Source organism: Ixodes scapularis, unplaced genomic scaffold (genome assembly GCF_016920785.2).
Source record: "Ixodes scapularis isolate PalLabHiFi unplaced genomic scaffold, ASM1692078v2 PGA_scaffold5__190_contigs__length_132052651, whole genome shotgun sequence".
Lineage (NCBI taxonomy): Eukaryota > Metazoa > Arthropoda > Arachnida > Ixodida > Ixodidae > Ixodes > Ixodes scapularis.
The window spans coordinates 31,161,221-31,181,470 of NW_024609880.1; the positions used below are offsets into that span (position 1 = coordinate 31,161,221).

The 20,250-nt window shown below is 44.8% G+C and overlaps 1 protein-coding gene across 1 annotated transcript in view; it reads right to left on the reverse strand.

Annotated features, from left to right (window-relative positions):
• The window catches only part of LOC8033822 (probable glutamate--tRNA ligase, mitochondrial), a 40,671-nt gene that overhangs the window by 14,110 nt on the left and 6,311 nt on the right, over positions 1 to 20,250 (reverse strand). The window contains exons 5-9 of the mRNA XM_040217752.3: positions 13,295 to 13,375; positions 11,071 to 11,258; positions 9,093 to 9,147; positions 8,007 to 8,117; positions 5,632 to 5,847 (exon numbers count right to left, since the gene is read on the reverse strand). Of these exons, the coding sequence (XP_040073686.2) occupies positions 5,632 to 5,847; positions 8,007 to 8,117; positions 9,093 to 9,147; positions 11,071 to 11,258; positions 13,295 to 13,375 (651 nt within the window). The remainder of the gene's footprint in view (positions 1 to 5,631; positions 5,848 to 8,006; positions 8,118 to 9,092; positions 9,148 to 11,070; positions 11,259 to 13,294; positions 13,376 to 20,250) is intronic.

Consider the following 20,250-nt stretch of genomic DNA (forward strand, 5'->3'; position numbering starts at 1 on the left):
AAAATACTTAAAGACAGGAGAAGACAAACAGCTGACTACCAACGATGTTCTAGTGCGAACTTCTTCCTTGCACGTTTGCTTCTTTATTCAGAAGTCAGCAAGATAACCTTATTACAAAAATAAACTTATTGCACTAATAAAGATTACTACTGGTAATTACACTTGTACAAAATTATACCAAAAGCTTTACACAGAAATACTTAAAAATTATTGTTTTGAACTAACCTGCCACAACCATCCTTGCAGTAACAATAATCCTCATCACGCATGCGAGATGGTCAAGGCACTCGCTATCGAGGAACACGCGGAAGATTGCGTTGGCACCCCATCTATCACCATTCACAAAAAAAGAAGACAATACTTATGAAATGTTACGTCTCGAACAGCACGAGCTTGTGGCGGGTTAGTTCAAAACAATAATTTTTAGAAAATTCTGTGTAAAGTTTTTGAATGATTTTGTATAAGTGTAATTACCAGTAGCAATCTTTATTAGTGCAATAGTTTCATTTTTGTAATAAGGTTATCATGCTCAGGGGCAGATGCAGGAATTTCCTGAGGGGGTGGGGGTCAGGTGTTGGTCAGCATACCATATGTTTAGGTACCCCCTCCCCCTCTCCCTGGTTTCACGCCTTAAATTTTACACATGCAGAAATCAAGAGGGGGATCAGGACATCCGGACCCCTCCCCCCTCTAAATCCGCCCCTGATCATGCTCTACGTTGGCCTCTGAATGAGAAGCAAACACACAAGGAAGAAGTTTACACTAAAACATTGTTGGTAGCCAGCTGTTTGTCCTCTCTTTCTTTGTGTTTAAGTATGTTTCTAAAGTTCAAGCTGATATATCAACAAGTATGTACCAACACACTCAACTCTTAACTGTTATTCAGCTCCTTTCTAGTTATTTGAGTCCCTCCTTTTTTTGTATTCATTCTTTGGACCCACAGACTCTTGGCTTTTTAATTGCCACCACCATGTGCCAGGGCAGACTACTAGCGCACAGCATCAACAAGAAAATCATCCTGGACGATGTCAGGCAAATATTCGGTCTAATAACATCGTAACAAGGGCACGCTATGAGAGTGAGTAAGATCTGAGACATGGAGGCAACAATGCCTTCTGACAGATCTTCTATGTGCCAAATGTCTTCACTACAACGTTTTTATGAATTACCTGACAATGGCAAGATACTCAACAGAAACTATGTGGACCAATTGGTACCTTCCATATTTGAAACACCACCTGGCAAGGCAAGACAAAGAACATCTAGAAAAGTAGGACCTTCAGGTCATCACTGCCATCGACACTTCTTTTGAAAATTCAGACATGTTTAGTTTTAAAGAAATCAAATTCCAAAAAAGCAGGGAAGGATGGTAAGCATATTGTAGGAGGAGCGCTAAAGTAAACACAGTTGGATATTCACAATATGAATATCCAACTCGCCCAAGCATCCATTCTAAGAAGGATGGTAAGGTTTTGACGATTGTCATCGATGACACATTTGAATCGTGCTCGATCGCAAACATGACCAAACACTACTATTCTTTTAACATAACCTCGTCAAACAAGCTTTTAAGTGCTTTTTTTTTTATTATTATTTATGAATAAAAACTTTGCAAAAAGAAAGAAAACAGTTTCAAACATTCCTCTGGAGACAGTTTTGCACAAAATGTCTTTTTTTTTTTTTTTGGTAGGTAGATTTTTTTGCATTATTACACTCGAATTGATGTCACGTAACTTGCAAGACACACATCATTGCATTCTAAACGATATAAACTGTATATTGGTATTGATTGTTTACATTATTATTATTCAAAAATTATGAAAGATGATACATTTCCAGATTTACTACAAGATCAACCCTACATTTTATTTTTTTTATTGTTTCACTTTTACTTTTTTATGTCATTCTCTTAGTCCACACACAGTTTGTGAGTAATTAATGCTTAGTATAGGAGGGCTGAGTCTCTACCTATGCTAGAAAAAAGGAACTGCTCATGTTGGGCTTTCGAAACTGCCGTCTTTGCCAAGTTAGAATAAGCCAGGAGGGCATTTAACGTAAGTAAATAACACGAGAGAGAAGGAGAAAAATCCCCCCCATCCCCCGAATAGTTTGATGCCCTTGGTTTGTAGCACTGTGGAAGCCATACTACCCATGACAATGTAGCGCAAAATACTTGATGCCGAATATAAGTACATAAAGAGTGATGTCATTCTTGATACCCAGCAACACTGCAACATTCAGTTTCTAGCTTTCTTTTTAGACCACAAAAAAAGTCAGAAAACACATAAGCACTTCTTATGAGTTGCAAATGCGAAAGCATGAATGTCCAATGGAACGCCGCGGAGTGATCAGCAGAGTTTTGTGGCGCGAGTAATGTTCTCGAGTTGTGGCAGAAGCACCGGTGACGATCTGGATGCCGGAGGCGACGCCATGTTTGTCGGCAGCGAGACGAGCAGAAGCACCGCCGACGATGTGGATGATGGAGGCGACAGCATGTTGGTCGGCAGCGAGACGAACACAAGCCTGTGAGCGCGCGCCAACGTGTCCGTTTTTAACCTGTGCATGGCCAATAGTGGCATCGGGTTGCAGCGGTTAGTTTTATCGGCGCTGCCGGCACAGAGAAGCAATGCCATCTGGCGGCGGTCGTTAAAACCGACGCGCGCAGCAGCCAATGGAAGCCTCGTCGCCACGCGCCAGCCAATGGGACCTTTGGGATCAGGGGAACTAGGTGCCGTTTTTGCGCTCCGAACTGATGACGTTGGCTCGCTCCATAAGACCCCCATTTAATGCTTTCGCATTAAAAACAGTTTTGAGGAACGCCTCACTGGTAACCGAAATATTAAAAACCGAAACCTGAAATAACTGGAACGAGTCCGATTTCATAAATAAAATGATAACCATTACCGAACCATTATTATCTTCGGTTTGAGTCCCTGCTTGCAATCATTTTGCATCCCTGAAATATTCCTGAAACCTGCTCTAAACAAAATTCGTGAAATATCAAGCCCACAAAAATTAAGTCTTTTACAGCACATGTTAAACTGGCTTCAGGAGCAATGTTGCCTCCAAATCCTGCAATGCAGAATGTAGTGCGGCTACTCTGCACATGACCGCATCTGGCTGTAGGGGTAGGGAACAGGAGTAGCCTAAGCTCGAGCACGTGCATTGACACGCAGACCGAGTCTGACTACAAAACTAGTCACGTGAAAATAGTGGATAATGAGTTCGAAGCAAATTAGAAGAGAATAGTGGTTTTGGCAGAATATTTTAGAATCAAATATTGAATAGTTGTGCCAAGACTTTCACTACTGCGCACCATGCTTAAATGAAAATTCGGCTGAACTAGTGAAGGTTGTTCGCAACCTTTCATTTGTCCACTTCTAAGCTCAGTAATTTTAATATTACTGAGCGATATTTATGAACTGTGTCATGCAAACAACAAAATTTGTGGCAGCTATCCTAATCGAAGACATTTGTAAATCTGCTTGTTATCTGAGAACATAATTTCTTTAATTTCATGTTCATAAAAAAATAAACACAAAAACTAGCATGAATGACGAATGCGGGTTGTCAAGAGGTCGCTGCCTAACACATACTCTTGCGTAACTGCAGCGACTTAGCTCCGTTGAGTGTGCTTCTTAGCAAACAGCCGCGCACTGCAGGGAAGCAATATCCACATACTGTGCGAGCTCCATGGGTATTGCTTCCCCGGGGAGGGCACAGGTGCTCGGTGAGAAGCACGCTCAATGGGGCTAACCCACCGCGATATACTACACTTCGAAAAGTATGAATATCACAGTTCAACTCGAAGCGAATATCAAATAGCGTATTATTAAAATATTTGCACAATCTTATAGGAAACACTTTGTTTTCACAGACAAATATCATGAAATATTTAAACGAAAGATTAGTTTCAAACCTTCTTGAACAAAGGGAAAAGTGTGTGGTTTACATTTTTCCCTAAAAAATATTGTGGATATACAGGTATCACAAGAAGTCTCTATATCTTGCCCCTTCATCGTGTCTCACAGGTTGATCATTAAAAAAGTAGAAGAATATTGTTATCGTACAAAGTGTTTGACCTTTACATTTTTTTGTTAAAATTATCCGAGATTGGAATGCACTGCCGGAAGAAGTCATTACTGCTGCCGATGGCACTAATTTTATTTATATGATATAAAATTTTAGAGTGAGATATGTTTGTATTTTTGCTTGTTAAGTGCTTGTATTTTGTTTATGCATGCACTTATGTACCCTTTCTTAAAGGAGCCATGAAACAATTTTACTACTTTCACTAAATACTACTTTGAATCACTCCTTAACGTTAAAACCTAAAAAAACTTGTCTGCTTTTCTTTATAGTAAATGGCAGTCGCCAAACAAATTTGAGAAATGTTGCCGCGCGCCAAGTGGCAGCGCAGCCGTCGCCTAACGGTTATCGCGCTTGTCTCCCACGCGAAGGGCCAGGGTTCGATTCCTGGGAGCAGCGCATCTTTTTGTTTATTCTTGCAGACTAGTATTCTGGCAAATTCGAGAATCGTCTTGGTGATTCGAGATTAGAATGTTCTATGCGCCGAACCTTCTACGCCGAATGCTCCAGAAGCCCACGCGTGTACAAAAGCGGCTCTACGTGGCAAGCCGGAGTCAGTTTCGCCCCAGCGTTCGACTCTGCTGTCACGCCGACTTCGACGCCCGCGACGCTCTACTTTCTTCTGTTCCCTTTTTATTTTTGGGCACAAGTTCGCCCCATTAATTGTTTAGTTTCTTCATTTATTATCGCCTCATCACTTGTCATTCGTGACAATATGAGCATCGTTCATCCCCTCAACTAGGAGCCAGGACAAGCGGCCACATAGCCTGGTGCCTATCCTATGCCGTCATTGTTAATCATAGCCACGCGCTGGGGTTGGCAAAGTAGAAAACGCGTACTGAGCCCCAGGCATTGTTAGAGTTCGGCTATTCTCATCACTGCTGTGGTTGTACACGAGCCACTACCCAAGTGTCCACCGAAGCATTGAATGCTACAAGCCGAAGTCGAGTGCTCACACAGTTCTCGTGTCCAATTCATGAGCCGCGCTCGACCGCCATCAGCCGGGTGGTTTCGATCCCCTGATTGCGTCATCACACTTTGCGAAGGCAAGACTGAAAGGAATAGTCCCCTTTTATCCTCACAATTTAACCGCGACAAAGAAGCTTCTGAATCAGTGGCAGTTTGTGCGAGTTTACTCGGGCCAGACTAGGACCAGTACGCCTCTGCAGAGTCATTAACAATCAGAACCAATATTGTTTCATGACTCCTTTAAAGAAAACAGCATTAAAGAAACATACAGACAAAGGTTGAAACGAGGCAGGGTACACTCGCAACTAAGTTTATTAAGAAAAAAAAAACCACAAATGCTTATATGTATGATATACCTGCATCTATACCTTTTGTCTTCTTCCAACATGTGTTTCTTCCGTGTTGTTTCCATTAAATATGAGCCAATTTGCCCAAACCACCACCACTTTGTTATGTACCCCCCTAAATAATGCCTAAAGGTGCAGCAGGTACAGATGAAAGGATATGAATGAGTAAAATAATCTCCCGCCACCACACATACATTTTGGTGAGAGTTGCGGCGCTTCCACGTACCGCAGTCTCCCGCAGCACACGGACCAAGTCATCGTCCGACAGGAAGTCGCTTGGCACGGGCTCCTGGTGCTGGTCCAGGAGTCGCCTCAGTTCTCTGGCCAAGGAAAGGGTCTTCCCAGGATCGTCCAGGCAGCGACGCAGGTGCAGCCGGTTAAGCTGCACCAGTCTCTCGGGGTCCAGCCGGCACGAGCTGCCCTTCAGCTCGTCTGGGTTGAACTGCACATGTAGCACAACATAACTGTCCGCTTGTTGGTCAAAGTAAGATAGAATGCAGGCATCTCAGGTTTTATGCGGAGTGCAAGTTCGTCTACTTCTTTTGCAGGGCTTGTGGTGATGTCTGAACGGATAGTGGGTAGACTTCAAAGCAAGCTGCCTTGAGGTCCACCCACTATCCTTCAATCAGAGCCAATTGGAGCTCGGCATTCTAACGTCATCACAACTCTGCAAAAGAAGCAGACGAACTTGCACTCCATATAGGTAAGCTAATGTTGACAGGCATAATGCTATGCACGATCGAAGTAGTCTGTCCCAAAATTGTTGAGGGTATGCATACTTGTATAACGAGCTCCGGAAGTAAGAAAAAAAAATAGAATTATAGTGGACATTGTAAAATACCGAACATAGTAGGCACCCACGCTACGTGCCCATTTCGCGAAATGCGCCCGTGTCGCACCCATTCCCCACTTTTGAAACGTTCTAAAGATAGGCAAGGGACATATAAAGTGCCCACCCCACCAAGCTTTTGAGGCCATTGAGCTACACTCGGGGACTATTTTCAATAGAACTTCCGGCGAGAGGAGGAGCGTGCGTGCGCAGCTTTCGTTGGTGACCGGAGCGCACACCCCGTGCCTTTTCCCGAATAGTTGCAGCGTTGTCCGAAGCATATCTGAGAGGTTCCTCTGCACCAGCCGCCTCTCCAAGCATGCCGGTGCAAAAAGGCAAAACTCTATGCACGCACACCAGTGCGAGGTGGTGAAGCTCAAAGTGAAAGCACTGGCAGAAAACGAGACGACACGAGCGGCATAGCTATTCTAAATATTAAGGTTCCACCGGACCCCCCTACTGATTCTATGGCATAACCTCAGAGCGAACAAGAACCCACGTGCTATGTAACCCTGAAGATCTTTTGCGTCAGACCAAGAACCACTCATCCCCCATTTTTTGACGTTATCTCCAATTGTGGGTTGGCACTTGCTCAATATTTTACTTTGATAACTTTAATAACTATCATCACCTATCTGTATCATCTGTGCACACGAATGGCAGCCTTGTGGTGGATGCCGAAAAAAGAATTTGGAGACAGGCACCCGTGTGGAGTTTCAACATTCCAGACGTTAGTTTGTTGTCAGCGTGAAGAGACTTATAAGATTTGTGTGCAACGCATTTGAGGGTGCCATGTAAATCCTTGGAATACTGGGCTTCGGCGCACCCCAGAAAGCTCATGCTCATGACAATAAAATGTGGCGTATGTTATAAAGAGTTTTATTAAACTAAGCACCTCATACAAAGTGGCAGTTTCTTGACATCCTCGAAAATGAAACAGAGAGAAAACTATGTACAGCAAAGAACACCGCAAATTTAAAACGTCTGCCGTTGATGAATAGGTACTAGATCTTAACCATCATTAACATACAAAAATGTGGACTGATAGGTATTTGGGCCACTAGAGGCACCCAATTTGCGAAGGGGCCTATAACGAATGAAGCGTGGGCTACAAGAAAGAGTACCAGGCTTTCAGCGGGTTTGTCAAGCCCACAAGCATATGCGGTGAAAAAAGATTCACGAACAAAAAGTAGATGATCACTGGAACTACAAAATACATAAGCTTAAAAAATGCACTAAGCTGCACGGGCCTGCCTTCTGAAAACACAAGTGGACACAATAAAAAGAGCCAAGCCACAGCAGCAATATTCATAAACATTTACACAATGAGGACAGGTTGTTACTAACCGTCTGACAGCATAGCTAGTGTAGTTAGCCTATAGCAAAATCATTTGTTGGCCTAGTTGGTTAAACATTACGAAAATAAAAAGCGCGAAAGACAACAGCGAGATTGTGTAGTCTCCCTCTTGTCCTTGCCTTTCGCGCTTTTTATTTTCGTAATAGTTAGCCTATGTTCAACAAAGAAAAGTCAATCACTTCCCATCGTGCAGACCTTCGAAAGTGTCGCGCTCTACGCTCCGAAAATGTCTTTTTGGCGTCACAGCCGACTCCGCTTCACACCGTCCCAGGCACATCTTGAGCCTCGAAGACAAGGCTAGAAAGACACGCTCGCTCCTCGGCATTTCTGCACTCCCTCCACACACTTCTGTCTCTTACGTTCCACGACGCGCACGCACCCATAGCCCGAGGTGTTTCTGGGAGAGGGGACTGACCTGCGACACCATGTCGTCCAAATCGTAGAAGGTGTCTTTCTCCTGCTTGCCGAAGCCTCCGCCGGCCAGCACCAGGAAGTTGAGAAGAGTCTCTGACGAGAAGCCAACGTCCTGCCGCAAAACCAACGGCGGCACCATGAGGCTCAACACCAAAGGCTGGTCTGCACATCTGCGACTGGTTGCAACTGAGTGCTCCGTGCAGCCTCTCTTTAGACAAGAAAACATGCTGGCACTTTGGTGCCAGCCATGAGATGGCCCCGGAACTGCATTTCACTAGAGTGAAGGTTTTGCAGTATTTGCGAGTTCAAATGAACACACTTTCTATTGGGCAGGAGATCGAAGTATAGGGGGCGCTCTGACCCGTTTGTTTTCCCCACGCTCGGTGTTTACTCAACACAAGGCCTGTACACATGCCAACAGGCCTTATAGGCATGGCCACATCATCTTCTACAATAGAGCGCGGGGCACAGTTTAATGTAAAAAATACTAACAATCGACGAAGCGACGTTAAGTGCCGGATCTATCTTCTGAGAATGCGAGCTTGACCCACTTCGGCTTTTGTGCTAAGCTGGGATCGTGCATGCAGCATTGTTCATGCAGGCCGTCGTGGAAACAAAACAGCCCCTCCTCCCCCTCGCCGGAGAACACGAACTCCAGCCGAACGCTGACGCCGCGTTCGGTTATGTCGGCCGAGCGCTGCGTCATTGTGTTTGTTGTCCCCATCCGTGTGGTTGATAAGTTAACCGCTTGGGGCGTAACGGTCTGTCCTCCTCCCCAATAGGAAACAGTCATTTATAATGTTATCAAAAGTTTTACAAACCAATAAAATAATGATACGGAAGTCACGAGTGTTCCACGGCTACCCAATAGACGGCGCAAGTATGTCCTCTCGCTGTAAAAGATCGCTGGACTGCGCAACGCGCTCAGACGAAACCAGATGCAAGCGTTAGAACCAGCCCTTTTACGCAAACTGGCTTTCCGAGTTAGAAGTTAAATGGCTCGTGGGCACGCTCGCCGGGTGACGCAACTCGACACCCGCCTCGAGAATGGAGCCGCCCGTCAAATCGTTCGGAAATCGCCGGGTACCTTGAGCTTCCCCACGTGGACGTCACCTTGGCGCTTGGACAACTTGGTGCCGTCCCTGCGGTCAAATACCGATCGTCACAAAATTATTATGTAGCTTGGCAGTTAGGGTGCTTGCTCTCAGTACATATGTTCTCAAAAGAGCTTCGTTAACAAAAGAATTGGATCCACAAACGGGACAACATAAAAAACTTCCCTGTTCCAATTCCTTTCACGATTATAGTTTCAATGGACGCCGAGTCATCTTTTTATTTAAAATGAGCCGAAATTGTGCGTAAATATTTTTGCACTTTAAGCGACCTTCTTACTTGTGATTAGAAATGGCATTCCTTCGGTTCAGTTAGAGCATACTCATATAAAAGAAGCCTTTGTTTCCTACCGTATTCCAAGCTAGAATCAAACTCCAATTACGAGAAGCAGCAAAAACGTTCTTATCCATTTCCTCAGACACATCTGTGGTGTACGTCATTCGCTGCACCTTCATTCATGCCGAAAGCATGGCACGCATAGGATGCTGACTGTGATCCAGACACCATGACTCACTTCTGTGCCTAATAGTCACTATAGAGCACCACAGCTACATTGCTCTCAATTGTAATGGTAAGAAAAGCATATTTTGCCCCTTTATCAAACAACCGCACATGGTATTTGCTAAAAATAAACTCGGAAAATCCAAACCCTGCATGCCCTCTTCTTTAAAAGCAATCTACAGGGTAACCCAAGGAGTGGCCAGGCTTTTTAAATCGACCAAAGAATACGGTTTCTTAACTTACCGCACTAGTATTTTGTGCACCGCTGCCCACCGATGGTGCATTTTTTTTGTAAAATTTGGAAAGAGCAAACTTGCCTGAGGAAAAAGTAAAGAAAGAAAAAGGCTTAGCTCCTATGGAAACGCAGAGACGCCACCGGTCTGCAAACAACACAACGCCGTTTTGCACGGGAGACAAGAGATGATGCAAGCGGTCGCGATGCCAATTGCCGCCAACGAACAAAGCATACGGCGCCGAGAGCCGGCGTCTTTAGCAGACAATATGTTCGACTCAAAAGCAGCGCGAGCTTTTCTGATATCAGTTGCCAATGCATTATTTTATCATCCTTACTAATAAAACATATTGAATGCAGATTATTGATTAAAAAATGGCCTATCGAGATATTTTGACTTTTTTTTTCGGGGTACTAATGTCGTCTGCTTTGCAGTTCCTTGTTGTTACCATGCCTGCTTTTGTTTCTGTGACTGCCACCACCTGCAGAACACGCGCCGCTTTTGAGTCGAAACGATCGTCTGCTAAAGATGCCGGCTTTGGCGCCGTATGCTCATTCGTTGCGCCATCTCTTGTGTCCCGTGCGAAACGGCGCCATGTTGTTTGAAGACCGGTGGCTTCGCTGCGTTTTCATAGGAGCCAAGCCTTTTTCTTTCTTTACTTTTTCCTCAGGTAAGTTCGCTCTTTGCAAATTTTACGAAAAACATGCACCATCTGTGGGCAACGCTGCAAAAAATCGATAGGTTAAGAAACCAAATTTTGCGGTCGATTTAAAGAGCCTGGCCGCTCCTTGGTTCACCCAGACGTGCACGATGGACCGTAGGACATAAAGAGATGAGAAACCAGCAAAGGAAAAGAACCCAACACTTCTAGAATGGGCATGAAAGTGTCTGGTGTCATGCTGCGGAAAATAATCTGTTCTTCATTTATTTTTTATTTTTTTTCTTTCTTTTCTTGCACATTAAGTTAGATAAAAATTCTAGTCATCCGACGCTTTTAAAAAACAGGAATTTTGCATCGTCAAAGCGCTTTGCTCGAAGGCGCTACAATGGTGTCTGGGGGTCGCTTTGGCTTCCATCACACAAATCTAACTTTTGAATGTGGCAGTGAACCACTGCTGTTAAAAACACCAGCCAGGTGGCGCAAGCCACTACCCGATTTAAAAAGCACAGCCGTACGCATACAATCACTGGTTATGAACTGCTAATCGGCAGACCCACTTGTTGAGGAGGAGCGGGAGGTGGAAGAAACGTGGCGGCTCCCAGCCGAGTGCTTCGTGCAGCATGATGTGCTTCGGGGTGGACACCTGCCACTCCACGCCACGCAGCACGTGGCTCACACGCATCAGGTGGTCGTCCACCACGCACGCCAGGTGGTACGTCGGGAAGCCGTCGCTCTTCAGGATCACCTGCGAGTGGGGAACGTGTTTTCCGGCATCTGTTTCCGCAACGGTGTCTGAAATGTGTTCTCCGACTGGTCCGTTCGCCGCAACCTAAAAAATTGGCTTCCCGATTTTCACCCGGTCACATCATGGAAATGTCGTGCTGTCGCCGACCGCAATCCTGGCAGTGTAACTGCGATGGAAGTGGACGTCGCGGACGCCCGTTCTGTTGCAGGTCGCTCTCCGGCTTGATGGTAAACAAAAGCTTCAACAACCAGGAGTTGAGACTCTGTGACGACAGAGATACTCGCGTTCGCTTGTGCTTTTTGCCGGGTCTTCTACTGCCAACATCGTGACATCCGACAACATGACATATCGGCTTCTGCGACGTCGACTGCTGCCATTTCGGAAACACTTTTGATGTATGGGAGGCATGGAATGCTAAACACGCCAGTCGAAGATGCGTTCTATTCTAGGTACGATTTCCACGCACAAGCTGTGGATGGTTTTCGGTGTTAATTGAGAATGGAAACTGGTGTATAATCCAGCGTGTGAAAGCTGAAAGGGTTCGTGCTCAGTGATCAAAGTCACGAAACATGGGCAGCTCGAACGAGAGAGAGGAGGAACTTGTTTTAAAGTGTCCAGGTTGAAGAGTGCTTCCATGAATTTCGGGGGATTATGCAGAACAGCAAATGCTCCCATCTCGGGCGGAGCCAAGAGAAGTGCTGGCTGCATCGTTTGTTATGCTTGGGAGAAGAGCGTGTTGGTTTAAGTCATGGATGAAGAAAGAATAAAACAATTAAAACAGGGACAACACAACCCCATCTTTCATGAAAGATGTGGTTGTGTTGTCCCTGTTTTAATTGTTTTATTCGAAAGATGTGGTTGTGTTGTCCCTGTTTTAATTGTTTTATTCTTTCTTCATCCATGATCGTTTATTTTTTCCTTTTATATTTTGATTGAATGTTTCCTGTACTCCACCCTCTACTCGACTTGATACGTTCGTTACAGTGCCCTTAAACTAAAGGAATGCAAAAAGATGTCAAATGAAACAGCTTCCCATTTAGCTTTTGGGCCCTGTGACACTCGAATCGTGCCACGGAGTTCTTCAAAAGTGTATCGTTGGCCAGCAAATGGCCCAATGCCCTTTTGGAACAGATGAATTTAGATAGCAATATTGTTATTAATATATGCAAGTAAAATTTGACCAAACTTATTCTAAAGCGAGCACACCTTTCCTCGGTGTGGTGCTCCATGTCCCATCTACCCAAAACTTCGATAAACAAAACTTTCACTTAGTATTTAAATGGTCTGGACAAGAAAAAAAACAAAAAAAAACATTCAGTGTTTTTGATTTAGACTAATTTACACAAAATAATTAGATTAGTTATCCGGAAGTTCAAGTCAGGAAGTGGGAGCGTCTGAAAAAGTGGGACATCACATTCATAAATTTAGCTCACTTTCCTCCGCAGAGGGAAGACAAAAGACGAGTGCTGCTTGACAGTGACTAAAAGAAAATTCCCGTTCGCTCGATCACGCCAACAAAGTCCAGGGAGCAAACATTGTGTCACACGTGCCTGTGCGGCACACTAGCACAAACCAACCAACCATTGTGCACCTCAGACGTTAGCCAGGGCGAGACAAAACAGACAAGAGCACCGCATAGGTGCTAATTTACGCAGCTCTCGCGCAATATGCGTGACATCAATGAGGCAAGCAGTCACATGGTACGACTTTGCACCACCCTGGTTGTCATGTTTTCCCAAAAGCCCAGCTCTTCCTGAGCAGCGGTGCTATGCAGCTCAGTGGCTACGGTATCCGACTGCTACTGTAGCGACCCAGGTTCGAGCCCCGCTGGGGCGTCGCTCTTGCGTTGCTCTTATGTGGGCCTGTATAAGCTTTATGTAACACTTAACATCGTACGACGCTCCCATCGTGTCGCACGTCCGTGACACTCATTTCTGACGCTCGTCCACAATGCTCGTTTGTGACGATTCTCTCATAAAAAACGACTCAAACACGTTCTGTGCACAAAGGATGATGCAAAAAAAGACAAGCCTTACAGGATCTCCTTCCCTTTCGGCCGTGTTGAGGGTCACCGGGCCATGGACACCGTCCTCAAAGGTCAGGTCTCCTTCGGAAAGCTGCCAAACCAACGGCAAGTCAGCGTGGTACAGTTTTTTATAACTCGTTGGTCATATATACGCTCAAACTTAACGAGGAAATGCGAGCTGCATTTCCTAGTCTAGAAAATTGCTGCATACTGGTTTTAAACTGCCCAGCACATCATTATCATAATCATCATTATAACTTATTGCAAATAACAAATCAAATGAATTCACACCTGCTAAAGCCCCATTGGGCTTGACTGGCAGCGTCTTACAAATAATGAAACCAGCCATATGCACAAGGAAACTAAAATCTAAAATAAATCAGGTGAAAACAAAAAGTGGGCTAACTTTTGGTGTGCAATTTAGATTTTTAGATTTTGTGACTTGCAAAACTTGTGATTTTAGGGTGGGGCAACGACCTCAAGACGACTGTCCCTCCCAGTCAGCAATGATCGCTTCTCTCCCGTCATGGCTAAGTAACTCCGTATTAGCCGATGTCACCATTGGCCAGGACACTGCAATTGCTAGAAGTGGGCTATCTAACGGTGTTTTTAAAAAAAATAGCAAATCATGCCAAAAATACGGGTGGGTTATCTTTCGGGGGTGTGTATCTCTCGGGATATTACGGTATGTTTGCATCATGCAAGATTTCACTGGTTCCCACAGTTGTAGGGCACTCAAGCCAGAATTATTTCTGGGACCATTATGGCCGAGTCCCCCTAGAGCGATAAACACAAACAACACGGACAAGCCTCCAACCAGAATTGTAAAGTACCAGGTACAAGTAACTGGAAATCGATATCTAGGTACTTTTGTTGTAACTGAGATACAAACCTAGGCACTTTCATTTCTCGGTATTTGTATCTGTATCTTTTTAGGTACATTTTCCAGTAACTTGTAACTAAGTGAAGTTACTCTTTACAGGTACTTTCCTATTCACTTTCGTCAAAATGGTAAAACTATAAATCTTGAAGTATTAATACACTACCACGTGCCGTGATTAACATTGATTTGGGTACGACCTGGGAGGCACTGACTTGATCGAATGACGTTTTAGCAAACGAAGCCTCGCCCATGATGTTTCATCGAACGACATTTTAGCGAATGGCGGTGTACACTTGAGCGAACAGTGGATTAGCAATGCCGTTCTAGCGACACTAATTCATCAAATCGCTTCCGAATTCCGTTTAGGGAAAAGGGCGACCTGCTTCCTTCATCTCAAACCGAAATCGACTTCGATGCGTGTTTAAGGGGGGACATGGGCCTAAGCTTCAAAATTTTTTGAAAAAATTAATTTTTCAATTTTGAAGTTTTTGGTTTTAGAAACTAATTATACACCCTTACACTAAATTTCATAACTATGCGCCAAATAGTTCCATTGATATCAAATATTTTCAACACATTGTCAGGCAGTAACAAGGTAAAGGAGTTCAATGTTTGAATGCATTTTTCTCCGTTCCACTTTTTGCTGCAAATATCATACGAAGGAATCTTTTGTTCGAAGGTAAAATTATTCTGATACCACAATCAAGATGTTTCTGAACTGAAATTTACTGGGGAATTGGGCTATCTACTTTATTTTGTTTTACATTAAAGTCCTCATTGAGAAAAGAACATATTTTCAAAAATTGACATAGGACAGATATGCATCTCATATTTTGAGGTAATCACTCTTCCTGAAATATTTACATTTGAGTTATAAAAACTAGATAGCCCAAAGTCCCACATCCCCCCCTTTATACTCAAGCAGTTAAAATGATGCTTAATAGCTTCATTTGCATATTATAGATTTCTTAACGAAGAGTGACACATCATCTTATGCAGGTATGTAAAGTTGGCCTAGAGAGCTGAAAGTTTGCACAGTACACCTATATCTTAAGTTAAATCTCCCCTGAAAATTTCATTCCGATCACTTGAGTAGTTCAAAAGTTCAACCTCTAGCCAGTGTCCCCCCTTAAAGCTCCTCTGACAGCTATACAAGGGAGGAGATAACCTGAAAGATGTGCGCAGTTTCTGTTACCTTTATCTTGGCCTGGTGGTGGCTATGTTCTGCCATAAATACAATATAAAATATAATCAAAAATAAATTATACTTACAATCGTAAAGCAATGTAACATCGCATGTATAATACAGTTTCCACTCAATGAATCGGACTCAAATTTTGCCGTTATCAAAACTGAAAAAGTTCTGAAAGAAAAAAAAAGCTTATTTTTCTTCCGACTAACGAAAGAAAAAAAAAAGAAAAAGCAAGCATGAAGCTTTTCGCTTGTTGTCGCAAAGGTTCGGTACCTATGCAATCGACTAATGAGTTTCTTCATGCGGCCGACGTCTTCTGGGGCCGTCGACGTCAGCACCGGCTCATGTGAATGCGGTTTTCCTTATTTCTCTCAGTGACGCCGATAAAGCACATTTATCGAACTCGTTTTTGTGTGTATCCTTAGTGTAAAAAGCTTTACTTCCAATATATTCTGACAAATTTGAGGCAAATAAATAAAAGTATCTTCGAAGTAACTGTACCTGTACCTAAATATGTTTTTAAGCAAGTACCTAGGTACCTCTTCGTATGGGTAACTGTAACTGTATCTTAGCTACATTTTTTAAGTAACTTTTACAACACTGCCTCTAACACATGCAGCATGCTCACGATGGTACCTTTGGCGGATATTTAGTCGTTCGGTGCTCTTGAAAGAAGCATGAGTGATTGCAAGCCTGCCAAAGAAATCCTCGCGTGCATGATGCTCGTGCTTGAGCATAGCCTCCTTTACTCTACAAGGCCTGTCGAATCGCGAAAGACTGGTTTGAGGCTTGTCGCTGTCATTTGCTTCTGTCTATCGCTCTAGTGAAACTAGGGCATTAGACTTCTCTAGAACCCCTAGATGAAGTACGCTTATTCCTGTGGGTGCCGCATCACAATTTTGGCCCTTACTGCAGATCGGGCGCAAACTGCCGACTGTTACGATTCGAAAAAGCTACTTCCAGAGCATTAGATATGGCGTCAGAAAGTTCGGACGACATCGTTTTGCACTGTCCTAAAAGTTCCAGAGGACAAAAAACTGTTCCTTGCGAATTTGTATAAAGCTTTACATAACCGGCATCAATGATGTTAAGCACCACTTAGCATTGGCGACTCCCTCAACGGGAGAAGAAGGCCGAGGGTGCATGCTTCTATTCTTTTGCCCGATCCCCCAAAGGTTATTCTGCCGATGTCCCACACTGCCTGGTGATAGCTACAAAAAATTGCAGAGGGGAAAAAAATTGACAACCCGACACACAAAAGTTACTTCTTCAATCCTGCCAGAAAATTAATTTTTTTCTTTGTTTGCCCCTCCCATTTTCTCCTCACATCTTTGTGTCCTTCTCGCATGCTGAGCGTCTAAGTGGCTTATAACCCCCAAACCTGAACAATAGGGATTAGTCACAGTGGCAGGAAATGAGCACCGAACGGGGCTGTTGCTACTGCTTGACTCGGACAAAGCGGATTGCTCTTCGTGCAATTCCATGGCGGGTTCACGAGCATTTTTCTCAGGAAGGACCATAGTCTGTTCATCCCTAAGCTGGTAGTACGGTGGAGGCTATGTGCTCGTTGGACCGGTACTATGTCCTTATTTAGCAATGTTATTTGCCATACGAACATGCAAGGAGCGGGGTCAGGTGACGGAAGGAAAGCTGTTGATTGGTTTGGCAAGCGCGTAACTCCCATCGCGCCATCAACTTCAAAGTTGACAGTTCTTTTTTTTCTTCTTTTTTTAATAGGGCCAGCAACGTTCAGTCACTGGTTGTGTATTTTCATTATGCCAAGTTTCAGCGGCACTGTGTATGTTCAAGAGCGCAGATATGTCGCCAACAAATGACGACTCGCGTGTCATTGTAAGCCGTTTTTTCGCTTATTGAGGGGTTGCGTGAGAACACCGAGGTGTCTCGGAGGCAAAGCAGGGATTTATGGTGGTGAAGCTAAATTAATCATCTTCATTTTCAGCATTTACTTCTTTTAGAAAAGAGTCGAACATTAGAGAGTTTAATTAGATTGTTCCCATACCTCCAACAACGATGCTTGATAACAATATGATGCATGTGCAAAGGCTTCGGCGGAGTATCAGGTATCGTTATCAGAGTCATAGGAACGATCTAGAGTGTGTTGTCACATACTCTTTCTTTAAGAATGTGGAATAAAGGCTCGGGACCTCGACGTTTGTTGTACCACATAATTTTGTGGATTTTGCGAAGTATAAATTGCGGAAATGTTTGGTGGGCACGACATTTTACGATTGAAAGATGTTTGCTAGGTGCTCGTTATGAGTGATGCATTCGTGTCATTAATTTTTCTAAAATATTTCTAAATTGAGAAATCTGGCTAAATTAATTTTACGCAAATATTCACCTGTTCTAGTATCTGATGCACTTGCCAAAATAATAAAAAAACTATCATTCGTTTTATACTTTAAAAAAAGTGAAAAAAAACAAACAAACTGCGAGACTTTTAGAATAGATATTTTCAGCCAGGAAGAAGTTATCGTTCAGAAAAAATAACTGTCGTTGATAGGGTGACCACCTTCCTGCCGGTGGAATGCGGGACACCCTGACCGGGGGGCAGGGGTAGGAGGGGGAGGGGAGGACGGTATTTTCACGACTCAAGAAATAAGTATTAAGGGAAATTCACCAACGCGCACACCCCGAAATCCTGTGCTGTCCGAAAGCGTATTATACACCTGAAAATTGTATGCGCCAATTAAACTAAGATAAGTTTCACTCACAGTGATATACTTTTGTTTATTTGTAATGGTAAATATTTTATTAAAAGTATCTAAGTTGAAAACAAAGATTGACTGCACCAGACCCCAATGCATCAAAAGGAAATAAAAAAAAAACAGTAAATATTTTTCGGCTTATTGTTTCCTGTCGATACTTACTTTTATATTAACATGCTCCTCCAAAAAAAAAGAAAACGTATGTTGTTGTTTTTTTGACTGTTGTGGGTTCCAGGTTTTTTGCCTTCTGTGGCCGTCTTCACTAAAAAAATAAAAAAAAGCTTTCCACAACAACCCTTTCACATGATACAGTATGATTTGCAACTAATTACAATAGTTTATTTTTAGCTTTTGGCGAGCAATTTTCGCTTGCAATATTTTGCCATGGCAAGGGGAGAGGCACAACGGCGCATGTGCCTCAGGTCTCCTGCAAGAACGACGGTTGCTTCCCGCAGTGCTTGGCAAGAAAATGACATACCATCGAGATTCACACATTTATCAGCGACCTCCGGGTTCCCCGTTGCCCGTTGTTCAGAAGCGTCACAATTTGCGCAGTGAATGTTACGACAATGTGAAATGCGGGACATTTTGAAGATTTTGGAATTTCTTGCGGGACGCGGGACACGAGCCCTCAATGCGGGACAGTCCCGCGAGTCGCGGGACGGGTGGTCACCCTAATCGTTGATGTTCTTCTGGCAGTAAGACGCTTACTAGACAGTTGTTCAAATTAATAAATCAAGGAAGGAACTTGATGAGCAAGCAGATGCCAGCATGCCACTTACTTTCATTGCCTGACCCCGCCCTCTGCGTATAGGTATGGGCAGGGACTTGATCACGCGGGGAAAGATAGGCTTATGACCGGTTTGACGAGCATGAAGCTTGCACTGCAAGGTCGGCTTAGGGTACTTCAAGTCCCGGGGTCAAAGTGAAGCGGTAGCTTTGAGGAGAGGGAAAGAAAAAAAAGTGAAAGCCGTTTACAAATCCCTGTAACGCCGAATTGGAGCGCAGCTCTTGAGGAGGAGGAGTGAAGGGTACTGAGGGGAGGGTAGACCCCTCCCCCTTCTCCTCCTCCTCCCCTCATTCTTTAATATGCTCCGGGGTGGGGTGTCACGTGACTTCGGGGAGGGGGTCACGTGACCTCGGGGAGGCGTGACCTGGGGGTGACCTCAAGGCCACGTGACCCCAAAGGTGACCCCCACGTGACCTTGGGGTCACGTGACCTGGAGGGGTCACGTGACCTTGAGATGACCTTGGAAGGGGTCACGTGACCTTGGGGGTCACGTGACCCCCGACCTTGGGGAGGCGACCACGTGACCTCGGGGGTCACGTGACCTCAGAGGGGTCACGTGACTCGGGGGTCACGTGACCTTCAAAGGGTCACGTGGGGTCATCTTGGGGTCACGTGACCTTGGAAGGGGTCACGTGACCTTCAGGGGGTCACGTGACCTTGGGGGTCACGTGACCTTGGGATGACCTTGGTTACGCCGACGCCGACGGCAACGGCGACGGCGACGGCGACGCCGACGTTGCTCAAGCCGGGAACGGGCCCCTAAGAGCTGCGCTCTAAAAAGTGAAAGCCGTTTACAACTCCCTGTAACGCCGAATTAGAGCGCAGCTCTTGAGGAGGAGGAGGAGGGAAGGGTACTGGGGGGGGGGGGTCACGTGACCGGAGGGGGGGGTCACGTGACGACAATGCCGATGATGTCATCAGTGACGTCACTGATGACCTCATCAGTGACGATGACGATGCGGATACCGATGACGTCATTAGTGACGTTACTGATGACGTCACCAGTGATGATGACGATGACGATGTCGGTGACGTCATCAGTGACGTCACTGATGACGTTATCAGTGATGATGACGATGACGATGCGGATGCCGGTGATATCATCAGTGATGTCATCAGTGATGATGATGACGATGACGATGCGGATGCCGGTGATGTCATCAGTGACGAGGACGTCATCGGGGGGGGGGGGGGGGGGGGGTCACGTGACCTCGGGGTGTCACGTTACTTTGGGGTGACCTTGGGGGTCACATCACCTGGGGGGGTCACGTGACCTTGGGTTGACCTTGGTTACGCTGACGGCGACGCCGCTCAAGCCGGAAACGGGCACCTAAGAGCTGCGCTCTAAAAAGGCGCGGCTTCTGCATTTCTT